We start from the raw sequence: 24189 nt of genomic DNA on the forward strand, positions 1-24189 counted from the left end.
TTGATACTCAAACACAAGTTTGAGAGTGTCATTCTTCAACCGAGGCCTGAGGCCCGTCCCCTTAGCCTTCTGTGTGGCTTCCCCCTCCTTCTCAGCCTCAACGACTAAATCTTGATGTTCAGGGTTGTTCAGGGGTGCGTCGGTGGTTTCTTTCGTAGTGCCCTCACCCGGACCCTCACGTTCCCCAATACCTGGGACCGGTCCTTTCTCGGGGCCCTGTCTGCTGTCAGAGACGGTGAGAGAGACGCTCAGTCAATGTTTCGTGATTATGGTGACGTATAAAACTCAAAAGATAAATGCACACACACACACACACACACACACACACACACACACACACACACACACACACACACACACACACACACACACACACACACACACACACACACACACACACACACACACACACACACATACACACACAAACAGGTTTAACAAATTATTTTATTTGGATCTACAAGCAAAACAAAGTTTTCACAAACATTAATTAGAAGGTTTCAATCTGAAAACTAACCAGACACTGAATGTGCAAAATGCTTAAGCACGCAGAGGAGTAGAGATGAAATTATGATGGTTTAGCTGAGGTTAAAGCATTGCATATGACAATATGGCATTCAGGGATAGACAACACAACGTCTTTTCCAGATGTGGAGGCTGCCTATGGTCGCTGAGACTGAGCAGAATTTTAGAACTCTTTTCGCATCAGCCTTTTGCAGTCCACCCATCTGCAAACCTCGGAGCACAAGTTTGTGTACATGCCCCAGACTTCCGAACACAACTATGATTAATTGGCAGTTATATCCTAGAGCTGTGATACATTCTACCAATGGCTGGTATTTCATGAATTTGGATGTGAAGCAAGTGTCCATATACAGATCAAACGCACAGCCTATTTCAAAGATGGTAACTGATTTTCTGGCTTGGTTAATGAAAACAATGTCCGGGGTGTTTGGGATGTTATACAGTATGTTGTTATCAGTACAATTATGATCAAACCAGTTCAATTTCACAGTGCTGTGCTTATACATAATAATAATAATAATAATACATTTTATTTCAAGCGCCTTTCATGACACCCAAGGTCGCTTCACAAACAATCATCTCATTACAATTACAATAATCTCATAGAAATAAATAGAAATAAGAAAAATAAAAGTCAGTCAGTCAGTCCATAAGCTATCTTGAAGAAATTAGTTTTAAGTCTGCTTTTAAAGTCAGTAATTGAGTCACAGTGTCTGATGTAGTCTGGCAGTGAATTCCACAACTTGGGGGCGATGTAGCTGAAAGCCCTCTCTCCCAGGGTGCTGAGGTTCGCCTTAGGGACATGCAGTAGGCCTGCTGTGGAGGATCTCAGTGAGCGGGCAGGAGTGTAGGATTCCAGGAGGTCAGAGAGGTAGGTGGGGGTATTGTTGTGGGGTATTGACAGAACAACATGTGTGTTGTTCTGTCCTGTACTTGTCTGAGTTCTTGTGAGACCAAGTCCACCAGACGGTCATGTCTGGCGATGTACAGTCCTTTGTAAAAGCTACAGCCGTTTAGGATATGAGCCATTGTCTCTTTATTGTCTGGGGTGGGATGTAGGATGCAGTGTGGGTTGTGTTGCGATGGATAGCAGATTGCCAGGTTGTATTTTTTTGGCAATACCTGTAAGCGGGCCTTAATGCAAAAGATAAGGACGTCCTCTCCAATGGTCGTGTTTGAGAGGATTGAGTGGGACACAGAGTGGTTTGCAAAGGGTAGCAGTGCCAGTTTGCCCTGCAGGCTTAAGCTAGTCCAATGCTGCGCACTCTCTTCTACTTTCATTCTTAGCATTGTGGCTCTCGCTGTTTTGATTGACAGCTCGTGTTGCCCATCTTCCTGTTCAAAGGTCGCGCATACATTGATGAGCGGGTCCATGACAACAGAGTTCAGTGCAACAGGTGTACCATCGGGCCCCGCCCACTTCAGATTTATTCCTGAGCGGTGGCACAGGTCATTGAGATCCATCCAGTCTGACCGCACACCGAAGCCTGCAGTTCTGATGTCCAGTTTTCCATTATCTTTTATTTTGAATCCGAGGAATTGCCGCTCATTCTCCTTCGCAGGTGGGATTTTGCGTCGCTGCATATGCAGGAGGAGTGATTCACGGGCCATTTCCCGGACTGTCACGTCGTCGCAGTTGAGCATCTTGAGGAGGTGGTTGGTTCTGGTGGCGGTGTAGACCCACTCAATGTTTGGGACTCCGGGACCTCCATCTCCGCGGGCTTGGAAGATGATGTCACGGGTCGAGTGGGTGTTTAAGCCAAGCCATTTCCTCACCAGGCTCACCGTCTTGTTTGTCATCTCTGTGAGGATGTTCTGAGGTATATGGATGTTTGCAAACAGGTGTTGGATTTTTGAAAGAGCGACTTCTCTGATTGCCTGGAATTTCATTAGAAATCACACACACACACACACACACACACACACACACACACACACACACACACACACACACACACACACAGTTATGTACACAGGGATATATTCATACTGCATGGCTGTCATTCACAGTCCAGACAGTGTTCCTACGGTCTGCAGAATCCCTCCCCATCTAGAAGAAACATCAGAAGTACTGTAGCTCTCGTGTTGAATTAAGAACACACTTAAGCAGAACAAGTGCTGGTCTCTAGCATACTTGTTATTATTCACTGATTATTAACATGTACACACACATACAGTTACACAGTAATACATTCATACACACAGTTATACAGTAATATATAAACATAATAGATGGAGATATTTATTTGAGTGGTTTATTTCTTTTAAATGCTCTAAAAAGGTCACCTACCAAATCTATGGGCCCGTTGGCTGTGTCACCGTCAGCAGTTACCAGGGACCGTCCTGCCGTCGCCTCTACCCACCACGGGACCTCCACCCTCTCCGGCTACCCACCACGGGACCACCACCGTCACCGTCAGCAGGTCAGAGCCCCCTCACAGCTTCACCCTTTTGAAATAGATATCTCTTTTTTGAAATGTATTCACCCTGGAGGCCTACCTACACCAATCGCACCAACACCACACAGCCACACTACCACGCACACAATCCGTTATAGACCCCCCCAGCCAAGCAGCCTTGAAACACCACATCCCCATCAGGTCAAACAGGTTAGAACACCCTGGACCAGAGATCTGAAGGGCTTCGCAGGCCGCTTCTTAAAGGACACCCCCTGACCCTAGCCCCCCAAAGGGCAGGGAAACCCCCCTAATATCAGGGAACCTGGAGAAGCTCCTATTGCACTCCTACCATCCCTCTCCAGGGATGGTAGGAGTGCAATAGGAGCCATGATAATGTGCAGACATAATGGTATCAGAACAAGTGCTATCTGAGAGATATCCTCTATCCATCGCTATGTCTTGTCTTCATAATACAACACTTAAAAGCTGTTGCTGTAGTTATTTCATGATTTTGTTTTATATTTACTCTAAGGATTTTTGCACTTTTGGTGGACGCATTTTCACATCAAAAGGAAAGACAGCAAAACCAAGCACTGCTGCGGGACCACTATAGTTCTAGTTCCGGTTCTATATATAGTTGGGACCGAGACGCTCTGAAGGGTCCTTCCTGCAGACCCCCCGGAGAGGAGCCCCAGCAGCAGCAGCAGTCCCCCCCCCCCATGCTGAGTGTGGAGGCTGGTCTAGTGTTGGCTCGTTCGTTCGCGAACCGGTTCGAATGACCGAGTCTTTAGGACGAACGAACTGAACCGGTTCGTCTCTCTCGTTCGTTCGGTCGTCTCGTTCACCATTCGATTCACCGACTCGACTGAACGAACGAACGAGTTTCCGGTAGCACTTACTCCACTGAGTCTGACTGACTCAACTGAGAACCGTGCAATGGCGTGAATTCCATGATGCGATTCACCGTTACCGGAAACTAGGCTGAATCGCGAACGACTCCTCTACGTTCAGTCGAGTTTCCGGTGAATCGATTCACCGGAAACTCGACTGAACGTGGAGGAGTCGTTCACGAATCGTATGTTCGTTCAGCCTGGTTTCCGGAAGCGGTAAATCGCATCATGGAATGGACCCCATTGCACGGTTCTCAGCTGAGTCAGTCAGACTCAGTGGAGTTAGTGCTACCGGAAACTCGACTGAACGAACGAACGAACGAACGATTCGCGAACGACTCCTCGTGGCGAACTGAATCACGCGAACTGGGTCACGGAAACGAATCATTGAATCCACCATTGATACAAACTGCTCAGTGGCGCAGGGTAACATACAGGAGCGATTTGCTTCCGCGTTATGGGGCCAAGACACGTGGCCTAGTCCGTGACTTACCGGATGCAGAGATCTTCTTCTTCTTCTTGTTTAGTGGCGGATCATAGTTTTTCCCCATATACCGCCACCTACTGGACTACTATACAGGAGTGTGTGACAAGGACGTTGGCAAATGATACTTTAAATCATAAAAATAACTTCAACGAAACTAACGAAACAAAATAAAACAAACAAACAAAAGAAATGAATAAATAAAAATAGTAAAGAAAAAATATATATACTTAAGGTTAAATTCTTCTAATTAGGTTAGTGTAGGAGATCGCAATGAAATGGAGACGGAGACGTGATTGCCGGTGAAAAACACGAGAAGGATTTATTTCCCAAAACACAGAACCCGCACAGCCAGAGGTGCGTTCCTTAAGACCTGCGTTGTAACACCAGGTGGGTGCCACGCCCCCTTCCCTTAAAGGGGGCACGCACCATACAACATACACAGTGAATACGATACCGCTACAGACGCCCCCCCAGAATTCACACTCCCGAACAGTCAAGGCCAACGGGAAGGAGCCCTGAGCACCCGCCCGAAACGACTCAGCGGAACCGGTGCGGGGGCCGAGGGGGCCACAGCAGGCAGTGCAGGAGTCATGAGACGGTGTGGCTTGGAAACCGGAGGACGACCCCGCCGCGGGGGCTGAGCCAACCCCACGGGCTGGTCCAGATCCAGGTGGGCTGGCTTGAGGCGATCGACCGAAATGTAGTCAGGCCTGCCCCCTATGTCTACCAAGAAGGCCTTGTCCCCGGCCTCCAGGACGCGAAACGGACCGTCGTAGGGAGGATGGAAAGGGCCCCGATGGGCATCATGGCGGATGAACACATACCCCGCCGTCCGCAGGCTGGGCGGCACACAAGCCTTCGGGAGGCCGTGCTGCGAGGTGGGCACCGGCGTGAAACCCCGGACCCTGTCCTGGAGCGAGGTCCGCTCCTGGGCTGCCGACCAGGGAGCTGTGGCGGTGGGGATGAAATCCCCAGGAACCCGTAGTGGCTGTCCGTAAACCAGCTCGGCCGACGAAGCCCGCAGGTCCTCCTTAGGGGCAGTCCGGAGGCCCAACATGACCCAGGGGAGCCTATCGACCCAACCGTCATCCGTAAGGCTGGCCCGGAGTGCAGCTTTCAAGGAGCGATGAAACCGCTCACACAACCCATTAGCCTGTGGGTGATAAGCGGTTGTTCGATGGAGCCGCACACCCAGGCCCCCGGCGACCGCATTCCACAGCTCGGAAGTGAACTGAGGTCCCCTGTCAGAGGAGACATCAGAAGGGGGGCCAAATCGGGCGACCCAGGTGCCTATGAACGCCCGGGCCACGTCAGAGGTCGTAGTGGATGCCAGCGGGACAGCCTCCGGCCAGCGGGTGGTCCTGTCCACCATCGTTAGGAGGTAGCTGAACCCTTGAGAGGGCGGCAGGGGCCCCACCAGGTCCACATGCACGTGGTCGAACCGCCGCTCCGGCACTGAAAAATGCGCCAGCGGAGCAGTCACATGCCGATGCACCTTGGCTCGCTGGCAAACCACGCAGGCCCGAGCCCAGTCCCGAATGTCCTTCTTAAGGCCATGCCAGACAAACTTCCCGGCCACCAGCTGCTGTGATGTCCTCCGCCCAGGATGGGCAAGGCCGTGCACGGCATCGAAAACCTGACGCCTCCAACTGCCGGGCACGACCGGCCTTGGCTGTCCAGTGGAGACGTCACACAGGAGCGTGGCACCGACGTTGTCGTACTTGATGTCCTCCAACCTGAGTCCCGTGACAGCTGTCCTCAGAGCCTGGACCTCCGGGTCGGAGGCCTGATCACCTGCCATGCTGGTGTAGTCGATTCCCAGGTGGACAGCTCCTGTGATGGCCCGGGAGAGGCAATCAGCCACGTGATTGTCCTTACCCGCCACATGGCGGATGTCCGTGGTAAACTCGGAGATGTAGGCCAGCTGGCGCTGCTGACGGGCAGACCACGGCTCCGAAACCTTCGCCATCGCGAACGTCAATGGCTTGTGGTCCACGAAAACGGAGAATGGCCGAGCCTCCAACAGGAAACGGAAATGCCTAATGGCGAGGTAAAGGCCGAGGAGCTCTCTATCGAAGGTGCTATATTTCCGTTCACAGGGGCGGAGCTGCCGGCTGAAGAATGCCAGCGGCTGCCAGACGCCGTTCACCAACTGTTCATGCACAGCACCAACTGCATAGTCCGAAGCGTCGGTGGTCAGGGCAATCAGCGCCGCAGGCAAAGGATGCGCCAGCATAGTCGCCTCGGCCAATGCCCGTTTAGTGTCCCCAAAGGCCGCCTCTCTCTCAGCGGTCCAGTCAATAATATGCTTCGTTGTCTTACCCTTGAGTGCCTCATACAGGGGCCGCATGAGCCGGGCCGCACGGGGAACAAAACGGTGGTAAAAGTTCACCATCCCCAAAAACTCCTGCAGGGCCCGAACTGTAAGAGGGCGCTGGAAGTCCGCAACTGCAGCCACCTTCGAGGGCAGGGGAACAGCTCCCTCCTTGGTGATGCGGTGGCCCAGGAAGTCAATGGCGATCCGGCCGAATTGGCACTTGGCTGGATTGACAATCAGGCCATGCTGGCTGAGCCGCTCGAAGAGTGTTCGCAGATGCTTCATGTGCTCGGCCGTGGAGGCGCTGGCGATCAGAATGTCATCCAGGTAAACGAACAGGAATGGCAGGTCCCGCAGCACGGTGTCCATCAGGCGCTGAAAGGCCTGGGCTGCGTTCTTCAGGCCGAACGGCATCCGTAAAAACTCAAATAGTCCAAACGGAGTGATCACCGCCGTTTTCGGGACGTCCTGCGGCTGGACGGGCACCTGGTGATAGCCCCGAACGAGGTCCACCTTGGAGAACACTACCGCACCGGCCAGGCGGGCAGAAAAGTCCTGGATGTGGGGAATGGGATAGCGGTCGGGCACCGTAATGTCATTGAGCCGGCGGTAATCCCCACATGGACGCCACCCACCGCCAGGCTTCGAGACGATGTGGAGCGGGGAAGCCCAGGGGCTGTCCGATCGCCGGACAATTCCAAGACGCTCCAGGGTGTCAAACTCAGACCTAGCAACGGCGAGTTTAGCAGAGTCGAGGCGCCGGGCCCTGGCGTAGACCGGCGGGCCAGTGGTCGCGATATGATGCTCCACTCCGTGCTTGGTGGCGGCAGCTGAGAACGTGGGCTCCGTAAGCTCCGGGAATTCCGCGAGGAGGGGGGAAAACACATCGGAGGGTGAGAGTGCGCCCGCCAGCTTCGTCGTGCCCGAGCCACTGAGCTCACATGCCAGGGAGCTAAAAGTCTCAGCACTTATCAAGCGCCGGTTCATCACATCCACCAAAAGGCCATCGGCGCAGAGGAAATCGGCGCCGAGGAGGGGTGTGGACACCTCCGCGGTGACAAAATCCCAGCCGAAACGCTGACCCCCGAAACATAAATTAACAGTCCTAGTCCCAAAGGTGCGGATGGGGCTGCCGTTGGCGGCCTCCAGTGCAGGGCCGTGGCCGCCCCCTATTCTGTCAATGCGTGACGCGGGCAGAACGCTCACCTGGGCCCCCGTGTCACACCGGAACCGTCGCCCAGAGCCTGTATCTGTGATGAATAACAGACCCCCAGAACGGCCGACACACACGGCAGCTAGCGAGTGCCGGCCCGTGCATTTCCCGATGCCACGAAACTGCACGGGGGGCGGCACCTCCTAGCTTTGGGTCCATACAGGGCGTGGAAATAGCACAGGCCTGCAGACTGCTGTGGCTGTCGTCGTGTCGCCGCGGCCACAGCGATGGTGTCCGTCATCTCCAGGTCGCCAGTGGTGTGGGCCAATACGGCCGTGCAGCGCTCGCGCCCGGCGGCGAAAAAACGATCCGCCTCCCTAGCCAGAGCCCGAAAGTCTGTGGTGTCGCTGTTGGCTAGAGCTGCCCTAACACGCACTGGCAGCTGCTGCATAAATAAAGCCCGAAACAAAAAACAAGGCCTATTACTCCCCAGGAGATTGAGCATGTGATCCATGAGTTCCGATGGTTTGGAGTCCCCGAGGCCATTCAATGCCAGAAGCTGCTTGCCCCGTTCAGCCTCCGACAAACAGAACGTCTCCATCAGGAACCCCTTTAGCAATGCATACTTCCCACGGGCCGGGGGGTCCTCGAGAATATACATCGCTCTGGCCGCCGTCGAGCCACCAAGCGCGGAGACTACATAATAAAACTTGGTTTCATCCGCAGTAATCCCCTTCAGCGCGAATTGCGCCTCCGCTTGCGCGAACCAGACCCGCGGCTGCCGTTCCCAAAACTCCGGGAGCTTCAGGGAGACTGCCATCACCGGAGCAGCAGCCACGGAACCTTCCGCCGAATCCAACTCCATAGCCCAATCTCCGATCTGCGCGTCCTCGCTCTTACAGCGCATAGAACAGTAATCCGGTAAAACGTCCGGAAACCGTCAGGGTCACCAATGTAGGAGATCGCAATGAAATGGAGACGGAGACGTGATTGCCGGTGAAAAACACGAGAAGGATTTATTTCCCAAAACACAGAACCCGCACAGCCAGAGGTGTGTTCCTTAAGACCTGCGTTGTAACACCAGGTGGGTGCCACGCCCCCTTCCCTTAAAGGGGGCACGCACCATACAACATACACAGTGAATACGATACCGCTACATTAGTATCTTTTAGCTAATTTATCAGCAATTTCATTGCCATATATTCCATGGTGGGCTGGAATCCAACAGAACTGAATAATTAAACCAAGGCTTATAATATTTAAAAGAAATTGCTTTACCTCTATCACCAAATCTTCACGTATTGAATTATCTGTTATAAAACTTAGTATCTACAACCCATCTAAGAGCGGTTATTATTGTGGCCATCTCGATTGAGTATGATAAAGTCACCCACTCTATATCCATATCCTTTTTCAAATTCTGGAATATATATGCCAATACCACATTGTCCTTTGGGATCTTTAGAACCATCTGTAAATATTTTCAGATATCCATAGAATGAAGTATTTAAATAACTTGAGCAGGCATTAGCAAAACTTTGCTTGGTGAGATGCTCGCTTTTTCGAAATGGAATAAGATGCAGCTGGGCAGGGCGCTGAGAGGTGATGCATGAGGCATGATGGTGGCACGGCAGACAAGCAGAGGAGCATGATGGACTGGGATCTGATGAGGAAACAAAAAAAGATTATCTAACTTAAGATAAAATATACTCTGAAGTTTCCAGTTTCTGCAAACAGAAGAGAAGGGGTTTAATTAAGGCTTTGTATCATTAATAAGATAGACTGTGAATAACAAACGAAAAAATATAAAAGGCCTGGCTTAGTTTAAAGCCCACTCACCACGTCAAGGTGCAGGCCAAGAGTGGGAACATAGAACAAAGACTCACATCACAAACTCAGACAGTCACAACATGTATATGAATACGAGACACAATAGAACAAAGACTCACATCACAAACTCAGACAGTCACAATGTGTAAAAAACATAAATACATGAAACATGCATATAAATACGAGACCAAAGACTCACATCACAAACTCAGACAGTCACAACATGTAAAAAAACATATAAATACATGAAACATGTATATACAAAAAAGTGTTTTGTTAAAATTTGGGGTGGGGGGTCTTGTAATAAAAGCTTTTTTTATTGTAACACTTGGTTCAAATCCTATTTCTTACACATGCAGCCATTTGGACACCATTCTATGATAGCTGATAACCAAGGTACACACTGTAATACTATAATCAAGAGGACATACATGCAGTTCAAATAAGAAGAGATAGAACTTTATTGATCTGGAAACTTCATAAATATGTAAGATTGCTCCATATAATACCATAGTAACATGTATAGTAAACGTATGGAGGCCTAAAAAATTCAGTTCAATGTTATTGCTTAAGAAACAGATTCCTTCCAACTAACTATTTACGAAAAATGCAATCAATAATTTATATAAAAGTAAATGTTTACATATCGACCAGCAACGAAGTTGGAGTAGCCTACCCAAATAATGAATTGTAATACACCAACATTGTCAACTGTCATACATAGCTAACCATAACCCTGTCATAGCTAAACAAGCAAATGAAAATGAAATACCTACCAACGCAACTGAAATGTTAATATTAGACAATTAACAATATTATGAAAATTACGTAGGTCTCCCATAATCAATCAGGTAATCAATACGCCCGTGCCTGTTACAGCTATTTGAATGATATGTGTGTTATATATCCGTGTTGAACGCCATTCATGTTAAGTAAAAGGACAAATCTCAGACTTTGGAAGTTAATGGAGTTGATGGAAGTTAATTCGGAATTTAATTTAATTCGGAAGTTAATGGAGCCGTGCACTTCAAAATAGGTCCATAGCAAGGAGCCGTTTGTTTCAGTACGACTCCTTTCAGCTGCCCACCCAACATAAACTGCTAATAAAACGCTTGAGGAGGCGTTTTGAAAAGAAAAAACTTACATTTTTTTAGAACAGCGTAGAAATATAATTATGAGCCTTTGATTGATATCCAGAAATTTTTTGCGGAGACACAATCCTGTTCCCCACTTGTATTGGAGTGGACGGCGATATCTACTTCTGGGCCACATGAAATGACGGACCCCCGTCCACAGCCAGCTTAAACAGCTGCAATACCAGGCTTGGCCTCTGAGCACTGGTGGATTGCGGAAGTATGCGCCTATCCTGGGGGCCTGGGAGTGTCCTTCGATCCACACTTCACGATTAGCCCGTTTTGAGTACGGCATCCGGGTCCTTGAGGTATACTTCTTTTCGCCGGATCTGAATTGTAACGTACTGCGTACTCAAATGTTGGCTAGTAAGTACGGACAGTACGGGTATTGGAACACGGCAGAAGGGGCGGGACTTCTCCCAAGTTTTCCCGCTTCTTCTCAGTTTGGGGCCGAATCAACTGAACAATAGAATCTCGGATCTCCATTTTAGTGCCATTCAAGTGCATGTGGTAAGGCATATATGATCTGAAATGTATTATATTCTAAACTTGTTTGGTTATTATATAATTTAATGGCTAACATAACTAAGCATAAGTGGACGACGTAAGTGATTTATGGTCAGAATCCCTCCAATCATCGTGTTGACTAGTCAGCGCCAATTCACTAACCAACGTTAAGTAACTCTTATTAACTTTGCAAAGGGATGTTAGCCGTCGATATTTACCCCGGATGTTCTAATTATGTTTCATTGTTAGACGATTGATCTGGACTCAAGCTGTAGGCCTACCAGTCAGATGAGTCACTCAGTGGAGGAGGTGAGACACCATATCAATACTTTAAACATCTGTTCATGCAACATTGGTGAGTTAATCACCATTAAATCAGATCAGACGATCAGATAAGACCAATGTGTTCATGAAAGGGACCCTCCATGGAGAGAATGGCAATTTAGGAGAACGATATTACTTTATTTATGCAAAATATGTGGGATTTACAACAGTTAATTGGCTGCTCTATAGCAACTGTTGACTTTGATATATTCAGTATTACCTAGAATGTGTTAAGGTTGTCTATCTACGAAGTGGTAAGGTTGTAGATGAACAGTATTGGACATTATGTTGTCTGTTTGTGGTGAAGGAGGACTTTGCGGATATCAGGGCCTACTTTTCCACAACAAAATGGAACCGCCTCTGTATGGCAGAGAAAAAAAGATTCCTGCAGATCAAGGAAAACCATTTGGTTATGTCGTCTCTTGGTAAACCACTCATACTTAAATACTATTTTACTGAGTACATTGCTCTACATACAGACACAGGTGGTGCTGCTGTACACATCACTGCTTCTTTTGTGTCTGTGTGTGTGTGTGTGTGTGTGTGTGTGTGTGTGTGTGTGTGTGTGTGTGTGTGTGTGTGTGTGTGTGTGTGTGTGTGTGTGTGTGTGTGTGTGTGTGTGTGTGTGTGTGTGTGTGTTTCGGTCTGTGTGTGTGTGTGTGTGTGTGTCTGTGTCTGTGTCTGTGTCTGTGTCTGTGTGTGTGTGTGTGTGTGTGTGTGTGTGTGTGTGTGTGTCAGGCCTGTCCTTTGTGGCTCCAGCCTTCATGAGGAGAGAGAAGCCCGGCCAGGTGAGAGTCTGCTCACCTGAAGAGACAGACTCTGAGGAGGAGCAGCTCTGGACCTCTGGATTGACCGGTACAAAGACATTTACAAGACATTTCTGGAAGGAGTAATGTGCAGTGAACATTATCCCTTTCAAAGCCCTGAAGATACATTAGCCCGCATCATTTGACCAAAGATATAGCAACAAAAAGGGGTTTTATTGATTTAAAGGGATTTTATTGCATCTGAAAAAAGGAAAACCTGTAATAAACATTTTTAATAATAGGTTGTACCTCATAGTAAATTAGCAGGTTATATTACCCATTTTAGTCAGTTAGTTGAAGTGAGTCGTTTATATACTACTTTATTAGATTAGATTAGATTAGATTAGATTAGATTAGGCTTTATTGATCCTTTTGGGATGACTCCCTCAAGGAAATTGATTGTCCAGTATCTTACAGAAAGAAACACAACACAATATTAAATTATATACAATATAAGATAAACAATACACTCTTAGATAACTATAAAAAGTAAAATAAAAAGTAAACAGTAAACAATAATTATAATATAATATAAGATAAACAATAAACTCTTAACTAACTAACTATAAAAAGTAAACAAAAAACAGTAAACAGTAAACAATAAACTCTTAGCTAATATAGAAAGTAGATAATAATAGAAGTAAAACAGGATTCAAGTAAAATAAAAGATAAATGTAGAGAACTGTATAGAGGATTAATATAAATAAATAAATATAAATAAATAAATGTAAACATAAATAAACATATATATATATACATATACACATGCACACACATATACATATACACACATACTAGGGGTGTAACGGTACACAAAAGTCACGGTTCGGTACGTACCTCGGTTTTTAAGTCACGGTACGGTACGATACGGTACGGTTAATAGTTAAGGGGAATTAAAAAAAAAAAAAAAAAGCAGCACTGAAAACACCAATAAACTTTTATGGCATTTCCGTTTCTGAATTCCCAGTGAGCTGGGTTTGTACAGCTCGCTTTTTTTTTTCACAGCAACGGTGATAGTAACACCTGGATGGCGCCTTTTCAAATGCGTGTGCATGTTAAAGTGCTGTAAGTAGACACAGGGAGCCCTATCCATAGCCGGACAGCCTGTCGGAGACCCTCTCCGTAGCTTACGTGCACATCCAATATTTTTAACTATGCGTCGAAACCATGGACCTATTGGTCGACGCAACGGAGACGGCAAGGGCTGTGATTGGTCCTCTAACAAATCATTTCCTGAATCACTTCTTCGGTTTGACTTTGTACCTTAATTACTTTGTACATTGTTTACTTTGCACCAGGACCAATAAAACACCGAATAAGATTTGAAAAGCTTTGGAAGTGTATTTACAACACTGCTTAAATGGTTTCTAATTGTTCGGTTTGTAAATACACTGTACAAGATAGATCGGGCGGCCAATTGCATTGCGTATCCGACATCCCGACTGAGAGCTGCTGATCTTATATTTTATACACTGTATAAGATAGATCGGGCGGCCAATTGCATTGCGTATCCGACATCCCGACTGAGAGCTGCTGATCTTATATTTTATACACTGTATAAGATAGATCGGGCGGCCAATTGCATTGCGTATCCGACATCCCGACTGAGAGCTGCTGATCTTATATCTTATACACTGTATAAGATAGATCGGGCGGCCAATTGCATTGCGTATCCGACATCCCGACTGAGAGCTGCTGAAGGGATTACGGAGTCGGAGTAGCCGACTCGCCGAGCACAGCAGGACCGAGAAAAAATAAATAAATAATAGTTTCACTTCTGACACCAATGTAGTGACCTCGCCGGTGACATAATGATGTCGATTCATTAGTAGTTGAAGGTAGTTTTAATGAACCAAAACCAGGTCACTGAAACCCGTAACGACATAACCAACGGCAGAAAACCGACCCAAAACAAACCCCGGTTACCCCGGCAACCCCCAACACGGTCTCACTCGCGTGCAGGCCCCCACCCTCCTGTTCTTCCAAGGCCCTCCCCCAGCTGACCTAATGATTCACCCCCACGCTGATTGACAAGAAGAACATTACAATACATGCACACAGAACAACTGGCATAACGGACAACGAAATATAATGCAACACATAACACAAACTATTTAACTGTCCCAGGGTCGCTACATTACTTTGGCTAAACGGTTCGGGTGGAACTCCGACTTCAAGTTTTAAATTCCGTATTGCAAAACAAGCCTTTACATTCACCATATTAACGCTATGTACGCCACATTTACGAACCGCGGTACACCTCTGTAACCGCACCGAAGTGCCTGTACCGTGACGGTTCGGTACAAATACGTGTACCGTTACACCCCTAACACATACACATATATACATATACATACACATACATACACATACATACACACATACACATATACACATACGGCATTGTGGATAAATATCATATCATATATGAAATGACGGTGAGCAAGGGGTGGCTAAATTAAATAAATTAGCAGTTCAAATTAAGCAGTGGAATAGGTTATATCTCTCCTCTTTACTCTATTACTCTATTACTTCTATTACTTCTATTCTATTTCCTCCTACTTCCCTCCGAGTGAGGAGTTGTATAGTGTGATGGCATGAGGGACAAAGGAGTTCTTTAGTCTGTTGGTCCTAACTTTGGGAAGGAGCAGCCTTCCACTGAACAGGCTCCTCTGGTTGTTGATGACAGTGTGCAAGCAGGGATGCAAACTTGTCACCTTTCGGCGAAATTCGCCGTTTTTGTTCCGAAAAAGGTCATTTGTGTGATTCATGGAGATCTGCAATAAAAATATTTGGGGGGGGGGGGGGGGGGGGGGGGGCGTCCAAGTAATCGGCGAACGCAAGCTGTCATAAATATTTATTCCAAGCTTGTTCGTTTGGCCAACCCGTGTAATCATGTCATCTTCGGGTCTGTAGCTGCCTTGATGCCGTACTAGACAGGAGTGACGTTGGTACGCTTCAAAAACGTCAGGCTTTCTAACGTAGGCTAACGTGCTAATGAGAACATTTGTTTGACCGGTTGCCGGTTATATCCGTGTGGTTAATTTGCAGTTGCGGTGTTGTCAGCTTACTGTTACATTAAACTGCAATCAGAAAATGCGGTTATATGCTATAGACCCTATAGTGTCTGTGGTGTAAAGGCTGGGACGAATTAAAAAATATAAATACACTTTATGTTGAAACTATAGACCGTCCCGATTCCCATTGAAACGGATGGCGCGGTGATTATTCTTCAAAACGAGATCTGTTAAATTGTGAAAAATAAATCAAACTGTAATCAGACAACACGTTTATATGCTATAGACCCTAGAGTACCTGTGGTATAAAGGCTGAGACGAATTTCGAATTATAAATATGTACAATCCATAACGTTAGCTCTCTGGCTCATAGCTCAGCGGACTAGAATACCTCCTAGAATCATTGCCTGTTGGCCGGAAACGGAAATGGGGGCTGTTTACGTTTGGTTGTAGTCTTTTCGCTCGGTTCTCCGACTCAACAGTAGGGCTAGAACCGAGCGAAAAGACTACAACCAAATTGGAACTACAACGAAACTAGTTCCCTTTCCGCTTCCGGCCAACGGGCAATGAGTCTTCCAACAGAAATCGCTAAATGTACAATAAAACACGATAGAAACTGTATTTCGCTACGATGCTTGATTCAACCACTCTATTTCATCCTCATCCTGACAAATCACGAAGTGGGCTCGATGTTCAAAATACCGAAAAAAAATAATAGCTCACAGCAACATATTGAAAAAAAGAACTATGAACTAGTTAATTTTTTGGAACTGTGAACTTAGTTCAAATCTTTGAATTATGAACGCTGAACTGAACTGAACTGAACTGAAGTTCATTTTAAAATTTGTGAACTGAACTTTGAACTAGTTCACGTAGAAAGTGAACTATCCCAACACTATGTGTGTGTATATATATTGTGTGTGTGTGTGTGTGTGTGTGTATATATATTGTGTGTGTGTGTGTGTATATATATTGTGTGTGTGTGTGTGTATATGTATATATATATATATATATATATATATATATATATATATATATATATATTCCGCGAGGGGGTTTGGGTCCTTGTCACATTTTTCACCCCTGATGAGTTTGCACCCCTGGCAAGGGGTGGCTGGCATTGTCAATAATGTCCAGCAGTTTGTCCAGTGTCCTCCTCTCTGCCACCGTCACCAGTGGTTCCAGCTTCATGCCGACCACAGAGCCAGCCCGCCTGATCAGTTTATCCAGTCTGGAGGTGTCCCTCTTGTTTATGCTGCCTCCCCAGCACACCACAGTGTAGAAGAGGACGCTGGCAACCACAGACAAAACATCCACAGCAATTTGCTGCAGATGTTGAATGACCGCAATCTCCTCAGGAAGTACAACCTGCTTTGTGTCTTTCCATACAGGTAGCTGGTGTGTGTTTTCCAGTCCAGTTTGTTATCCAGCCAGACCCCGAGGTATTTGTAGGAATTCACAGCCTCCACCTCAGCTCCGTCTAGCAGGACTGGTCTCGGACTTGGTCTGGATCTTCCAAAGTCAATGACCAGCTCTTTTGTCTTAGAGGTGTTGAGCTGTAGCCGGTTAGTGTGGCACCAGAGAGCAAAGTCCCCCACCAGACTCCGATACTCCTCCTCTCTGTCACCCCTAATACACCCAACGATGGCTGTGTCATCGGCGTACTTCTGTAGATGACATAGCTCAGAGTTGTAGCAAAAGTCTGAGGTGTACAGGGTGAAGAGAAGAGGGGCCAGCACTGTACCCTGGGGGGCTCCAGTGCTGCTGACCACAGTGTCAGACGTGATGTCCTTCAGCCTGACATACTGTGGCCTGTCGGTGAGGTAATCATCAATCCAGTCCACCAGATAGGGTTCCACTCCCATCCTGTTCAGTTTGTCGTGAAGCATAGGGGGCTGGATGGTGTTAAAGGCACTGGAGAAGTCCAAGAAGAGAATCCTCACTGTGCCGCTTCCCTTATCCAGATGGGAGTGGACTCGGTGTAGCATGTAGAGGATGGCATCCTCCACACCAACATCTGGCTGGTACGCGAACTGCAGGCGGTCCTGGGCGTGTTGTACCTGGGGTCTGAGGAGGTTGAGGAAGAGCCGCTCCAACGTCTTCATCAGGTGTGAAGTGAGTGCCACCGGTCGGAAGTCATTCAGCTCGCTGGTCCTGTTTTTCTTCGGAACCGGAACGATGCAGGATGTCTTCCAGATCGTGGGCACTCTCCCTAGCCGCAGGCTAAGGTTGAAGATCCGTTGTAGCGGCTCTCCCAGTTCTGCAGCGCAGGTCTTCAGCAGTCTCGGACACACTTTGTCTGGGCCTGCTGCTTTCCTGGGCTGGAGCTTCCTCAGCTGTCCTCTGACCTGGTCTATGGTGATGTGAGGCGGGGATTGTGTTGAGGTGGGGGGGAGGAGGGGGATGTTGTGGTGTCTGGGGGGAGGTGTGTAGAGGGAAGAAGAAGGAGAGATGGCTGTGGTGAGGGTGGTGGTGGTGATGGTGGTGGTGGTGGTGGTGGTGGGGGGGACGAGGGCTGGTTGAACCTGTTGAAGAAGTCATTCAGCTCGTTCGCCCTCTCCGTTGTCTGCATTGTCCCCCCTGTAGCTCTGGTCTTTGTGTTGTGACCTGTGATGGTCCTCACACCTTCCCAGACCTCCCTCATGTTGTTCTCCCTCAGCTTCTGCTCCACCTTTCTCCTATAGCTGTCCTTAGCTTCCCTCACACAGTGTTTCACCTCCTTCTGTGCTGCCTTCATGGCCTCCCTGTCCCTGCTCCTGAAGGCAGCCTTCTTCTTGTTGAGGACAGCCTTGACTTCCCGCGTTACCCATGGCTTGTTATTAGGGTAGCAGCGGACAGTCCTGACAGGGGAGACCACGTCTGCGCAGAAGTTGAGGTACTCCGTCAGACAGTGTGTCATCCCCTCTATGTCCTCACCATGCGGGTCGATCAACACATCCCATACTGTGGTGTCGAAACAGTCTCTCAGGGCACTTTCCATCTCAGGGGACCACCTCCTGATGGTGCGAGTTGTCACCGGCTGTCTTTGGACCAGGGGGATGTACAGTGGCTGTAGGTGAACCAGGTTGTGATCAGACTTCCCCAGTGGGGGGAGGGGAGTCGCTCTATATGCATCCCTCACATTAGCATAGAGGAGATCAATTGTCCTGTTGTTTCTGGTAGTACAGTCTACAACCTGGTGAAAAACTGCCAAAGTAGAATCCAAAGTTACGTGATTAAAGTCCCCAGAGATGATCATAAATGCCTCAGGGTGCTGTGTCTGCAGCCTTGCTGTGACGGAGTGTATCTTCTCACAGGCAGTGGCTGCGTCCGCTCTCGGAGGAATGTAAACACAGACGGTGATCACATGACTAAAATCCCTCGGCAGATAATATGGCCGCAGGCTAACAGCTAGCAGCTCGAGGTCCCGGCAACATGAGACTGTCTTTATGGAGATATGTCCTGGGTTACACCAGCGGTTGTTGACATACATGATGAGACCCCCACCTTTGCTTTTTCCGCTCGCTTTAGTGTCTCTGTCGGCTCTCACGGCAGTGAATCCCAGCAGGTCCACGTTAGCATCCGGTACAAGGTGGTTAAGCCATGTCTCCGTAAAGATGAACAAGCTGCTGTCACGGTAGATCCGTTGGTTGTTCAGCGCGGACCGCTCGTCGATCTTGTTCGGCAGCGAGTTCACATTCCCCATGATTACGGAGGGAATAGATGGTTTGTAGCGCCTACGATTATCCGCAAGCTCAGCCTTTATCTTAGCTCCAGCCTTGCAGCCCCTGGGTCTCCTCCTCAGCTCCGCTGGGATTGGGTGTCGTATCCCAGCCCGTCCGTTTGTTTGTTTGTTGTTTGTTTTGTCCGTTAGTCCGTTTGTTTGCAAAGCCAGTAGTTCCTCTCTTGGGTAAGTGAGAGAGCTGGCTCTTGGTTGCATTTTTAGAAAAAATAAATAGAATAGAAGTATCTATAGTATATAGTATATAGTTTAGTATAGTACAGTATATATATTAAACACACAATAAGTAGAAAGAAGTTAAAAAACGGGAGAGCTACTGGAGAGGCAGCCGTCTCCCACAGCGCCATGGCAACAAGAAGTTTCCCTTTTATTGTCAGTTAGTAGGAGTTTGTAGCATACATCCTTACTTATAGTTAGTCAGATATAGTATGCAAGTTAGGTTTTATACTTCATTGGTTGTTAGTAGCTTATACTACCTTTTTAGTCAGTTAGTAGTCAGTAGGATACTTCCTTACTTAGATTCAGTAAGTAGTTATTTGGTTAAATATTAATTGATCGTAAGTCAGAAAGTTAAATACTAACTTATAGTAAGTTAATAGTAATAGGTTTTATACTGCCTTGGTTGTTAATAGCTTCTAAGCTACCTTTAAGTCAGTTAGTCATAGTTAATATAGTACGTCCTTACATATGGTCTGTTTGTTGTAGTAATAGGTCACATCCTAACTCATATAGTCAGTTGGTAATAGTTAGCAGGTTACATCCTAACCTAAAGCCAGTTATGTCAGCAGGTGCTCGAGTGTGGAAGCCACCAACAGTCAGACAGGGGTCTCTACAACAGCCCAGTACGTCAGATGCAGTTTCTGTACAGGTATAAAACAGCACACATCACCTTCAGCAGCCTTACCATGTCCTGTCCTCTATGGTACGAGACCTGCTTCATGTCCGTGTGACAGCAGACTCATGGATTAAGGGTATTAATTACACCAGCACGATGTATAACCTTAGACGTATTGTTGCTAGGAGGTAAGGTACCTACTAGGGGTGTACGGTATAAACGGTGCTGAACGTATACCGGTGTGAATTTGCGCTACGGTATGGATTTTGACGTTAGCGTGAGACCGGAGTGACCGGTAGACAATGTTGTGTGTAACGCGTAACAAAGTAAGTAATGCGTTAATACAGTTCCCTAACTACTTTTTCATGTAAAAAGTAAAGTTACGAGCAACTACTGAAAATAAGGTAACGAAACATAGTTCCTTTTTCAATTCGGCACCACGTTACTTTTCCCAGGGACAGATTGACAGCGATACTGCCTTCTCAGGCCGTATGCTATTGCGCAAGCACGCAGGCGCGCAGCAAGCCCTCCTGCGTGCTCGCGCAATAGTCCCTTCACAAGCTCTCATTCCACAACGTACGAGACAGACGCTGGAAGCGTGAAGCCGTCGCTGCAATCAGACATTGCTTCCGCAGGCATTTTGAATGCCAGTGGTGGAACGAGCTGACAAACGTTGTCACTGTTTACCTGTCTAAGGACATGGTTCCCTTTGAAAATGTCGATAGAAAGGGCTTTAAAGAGATGGTCAAAACACTCGATCCCAGGTACGCGTTTCCTGCCCACACACACTTCAGCCAAATTGAGATGCCAAAACTATACGGCAAGGTCCGCAAGCAAGTGGAGAAACAAATCCATACTATTAAACATTAGTGTTTTTCAGAGATGGAAGTAACTTCAGAAAATAATTTAATTTTTTTGATGTGGTTTTGATGCCTTTCCAGTATTTTTCCCCCTTCAGAGGCATTTATATCGAAATTAGAAGATAAAATTAACATACCGTGATATAATACCGTTACCGTCTATTCCTCAAATCATACCGTGATATACATTTTAGTCCATACCGTACAGCCCTAGTACCTACCCACATTAATAAAACAGTGAGTACTCCTAACTAGTCGTTCTGTCTGTCAGAGTCTCTCAGGGCGGGGCTGGAGTGACCAGGAGGTCTCTGGAGGGCCCACTCCTTCTCATCCAGAGATCGACCCCCCCGGAGGAGGAGTAGAGAGGGGCTCTGCAGTCCAGGAGGAGGTCTCATTGGGTTAGCTCTGATCCCACCACTGCTTCACTGCAATAACACCTTTTTGTGCACGTATAGTCTGTAACTGTGTGTGTGTGTGTGTGTGTGTGTGTGTGTGTGTGTGTGTGTGTGTGTGTGTGTGTGTGTGTGTGTGTGTGTGTGTGTGTGTGTGTGTGTGTGTGTGTGTGTGTGTGAATCAGTTATCCATGAACATATGAAGGGCTCAAGTGTTTATTCAAGAGAGACGAACCTGAGAAATGTTCTCAGTTAACTACCAAGAACCGGAAGTACCTAAGGATGACGACTACTTCTGTCTCTGTCTCTGTCTCTCTGTCTCTCTCTCTCTGTCTCTGTCTCTGTCTCTGTCTGTCTCTGTCTCTTTCTCTGTCTCTGTCTCTGTCTCTGTCTCTGTCTCTGTCTCTCTCTCTCCCCACCTCTTTTTTCCCACCTCTTTTTCATTCACAAACCAATTTTTAATCTTCCTGTTTCTGTCTATTTAATATAGATTTGTAGCTGAAGCTCTCTTGGACGTTATAAATAAATGAACTCTCTCCAGTCTGTGATGAGTGTAGGACTTTCTTCCTCGAAGAGTGCGCGGTCCACGGTCCTATCGTCTTCATGGCTGATCGCCCCGTTGCTGTCAGAGAGAAAGACAGAGCCAAGAAGACGCTGCCCGCTGGGTTTGAGGTATATGTCGTACTTTAACACAACAAAGTTCTCCCCGTCCAATGAGACGGTATAACATTCATTGTTCAATACATTTCCCAGCTAATGTATATAAAAACAGTAATGTGAACAGTTATATTGCCAAAGCAGATGGATATATCTCTCCCCCAATGGTTCTTCTTCCTGAATCGTGCTTTCCGTCTATCTCTCCCTCTCTCCCCCCATTTCCCTCTATCTGCCTCTCTTTGTGACTCCCTCTCTGAACTCCCCCCCCTGTCCCAACCCCCTCTTTCCTTTCCTCCCTCCCTCTTCCTGTCTAAATCTCTCTTTCTCACTTGTTTCCCAACTACTCATCTCCATTCATTTCTTATCATATCTTATCTTCCTCTCCCCCCCTCCATCTCACCACCTCTCTTCCTCTCTCCATTCCTCTCACCTCTCTTTGTCTCTCCCTGCCTCATTCTCTCTACATCTCTCTTCTCCATGTGTCTCCATCTCGCTCTCCTCTACCTCTCTTGTATTCTATCTCTCCTCCCTCCTCCACCCCTCCCTCCCTTCCTCTATGTATTCCTCTCACTCTACGACTCTCAGTCGTAGAGTGAGAGTCCTCTCTCCGTCTCTGTCTCATGTGGGGTAGATCAGAGATTCTGGGATCCCTGGGGCCGGTCTAGGGGTGTTTTACTGTGGAGACGGTGGCCTTCCCATTGGAACACACTTTGGACCCTACGAAGGACACAGGACCGATGAAGAGGGAACCCTGGAGAGTGGATACTCCTGGGAGGTCAGTGTGTTTGTATTCATTTATTTTGATCTAGTCTTGTATGTGTGCTTTTGTGTTTATTGGATGGCATAGAGTCTGATTAACACATTTCTCCAGATCTACAAGAGCAGACACAATGATTACATTGATGCAAAGAGAGAGACACTTTCTAACTGGATGAGGTAGGACCCTATTCACTTTTATACCATCTACTGCATGAATAATGTTCACAATTTTCTTACTTACATTACTTTATTGATAACATTTATATTTCTCCATGTCTGTTATCTGATTAGATCCACAATATTTTCTGTGTTGCTATGACATATGCAGAAGATACACTGTAAAGGTGTGTTGACGTACCTGTCTGTGTGTTAGGTACGTCAATTGTGCTCGTAATGAAGAGGAACAGAACCTAATATCGTTTCAGCACAAAGGAGGGATTCTGTATCGCTCCTGTGGCCTCGTGACTTCAGGAGCAGAGCTCTTGGTCTGGTATGGGGACGAATACGCCAGACATCTGGGAATCGGATTTGATCGACTGTGGAACAACAAGAGCTCTACTAAGGTCTGCCTTTCTGTCAGGGTTTGGTTTCTATGCGGCACTTCATGACCACATCTCATTTTAATTCAAAAGAGCTTGGACAATAAACATCTACATTAACAAAGCAGTCAAGAAATTATACAGGAAATAGTAAAGTTTTAACATAAATTTAAATATAATAAACAAAAGATGGGGCAGATCAGGTGTTGCAGGTGGTGATGCCTGTAGAGTACCGTGATGTAGGGTTGAAAACTGCGCACGGGGACGCGTCTGGACTTTTTGGGGTGAGAAAGACCTACGATCGTGTGTTGCAGCATTTCTATTGGCCACGTATTAAAAGAGATGTAGCGGGGTACGTTAAAGCTGGTTATACTTGTCAACTGGCAGGTAAACCAAATGTGTCCATTAAACCTGCGCCGCTACAACCCACTCTGGGCTCGCCATTTGGGGCGAAATACTCTGGTCCGTTCACTGTCCTGCGTAAAATCTCGAAGAGTAACTATGCAGTGTCTACTCCTGAGCACAGGAAGAGAAAACAACACTGTCATGTCGATCTACTAGAACCGTATTATTCCTCGCCATTGCAGGTGGTGGGGGAGATAACTGCGGCTAGTCCTGTGGCGCTCGCTTTTGGGGTGGGCGTGCCTGATGTTTCGCAGGTGGCAGCTGCGGATGGGGTGAAGATCGGGTGGTGAGAATGGCCGGTGTTGGTGATGGGTTGTAGGCCTAGCAGTTGTGCCCGCACGGTTAAATGGGTGAATGTGCCCAATAGGGTGTATGAGTCTTCCATTGTGAATTCATTATTTGGTTAGAATTTACTCATTGTGTTTTGGTGTTTTGGGATCGTTGGGCAGATACAGAGTCCCGTTAATATGGGCCTCTGTCCTTTAGGGGGGAGTGATGTCACGCCCAGCTTTGCCGTGCTGGATATGCCTCTCTGCCTGCCTTGCTTGGCGTGTCATGGTTGTCCGTGTTCCGTGTCCGTGTTCTTTCTATCGCCACTAGGGGGAGCTGTCTCTGTTGGTCGTGCCGGGCTGA

At 47.3% G+C, this 24189-nt stretch overlaps 2 protein-coding genes across 2 annotated transcripts; one reads left to right on the forward strand and one right to left on the reverse strand.

Annotated features, from left to right (window-relative positions):
- Nucleotides 1–436: 436 nt before the first annotated feature.
- LOC130378843 (uncharacterized) lies at nucleotides 437–3168 on the reverse strand. The gene is made up of 2 exons (XM_056585451.1): nucleotides 2816–3168; nucleotides 437–2403 (listed from the first exon to the last, which is right to left on the reverse strand). Exon 2 carries the CDS (start codon nucleotides 2323–2325, stop codon nucleotides 1354–1356), a length of 972 nt encoding a protein of 323 aa, XP_056441426.1. The 5' UTR covers nucleotides 2326–2403; nucleotides 2816–3168; the 3' UTR covers nucleotides 437–1353.
- LOC130378838 (histone-lysine N-methyltransferase PRDM7-like) lies at nucleotides 2443–24189 on the forward strand. The gene is made up of 12 exons (XM_056585446.1): nucleotides 2443–2948; nucleotides 11491–11550; nucleotides 11873–11990; nucleotides 12304–12420; nucleotides 16780–16830; nucleotides 19898–19977; nucleotides 21076–21202; nucleotides 21738–21868; nucleotides 22485–22628; nucleotides 22725–22789; nucleotides 22986–23175; nucleotides 24157–24189. The coding sequence occupies exons 1-12, from the start codon at nucleotides 2823–2825 to the stop codon at nucleotides 24187–24189; spliced, it is 1242 nt and encodes a 413-aa protein (XP_056441421.1). The 5' UTR covers nucleotides 2443–2822.

This window comes from Gadus chalcogrammus, unplaced genomic scaffold (assembly GCF_026213295.1).
Source record: "Gadus chalcogrammus isolate NIFS_2021 unplaced genomic scaffold, NIFS_Gcha_1.0 GACHA105, whole genome shotgun sequence".
Classification (NCBI taxonomy): domain Eukaryota; kingdom Metazoa; phylum Chordata; class Actinopteri; order Gadiformes; family Gadidae; genus Gadus; species Gadus chalcogrammus.

Bases quoted from the DNA above. Each gene is read 5' to 3' on its own strand.
- LOC130378838 (XM_056585446.1), top strand. From the start codon at position 2,823: ATGGGCCCGTTGGCTGTGTCACCGTCAGCAGTTACCAGGGACCGTCCT. The intron at 22,790-22,985 runs GTAGGACCCTAT...TCTGTGTGTTAG, and splicing joins ACACTTTCTAACTGGATGAG to GTACGTCAATTGTGCTCGTA. The intron at 23,176-24,156 runs GTCTGCCTTTCT...TATCGCCACTAG, and splicing joins ACAACAAGAGCTCTACTAAG to GGGGAGCTGTCTCTGTTGGT.
- LOC130378843 (XM_056585451.1), bottom strand. From the start codon at position 2,325: ATGACAAACAAGACGGTGAGCCTGGTGAGGAAATGGCTTGGCTTAAAC.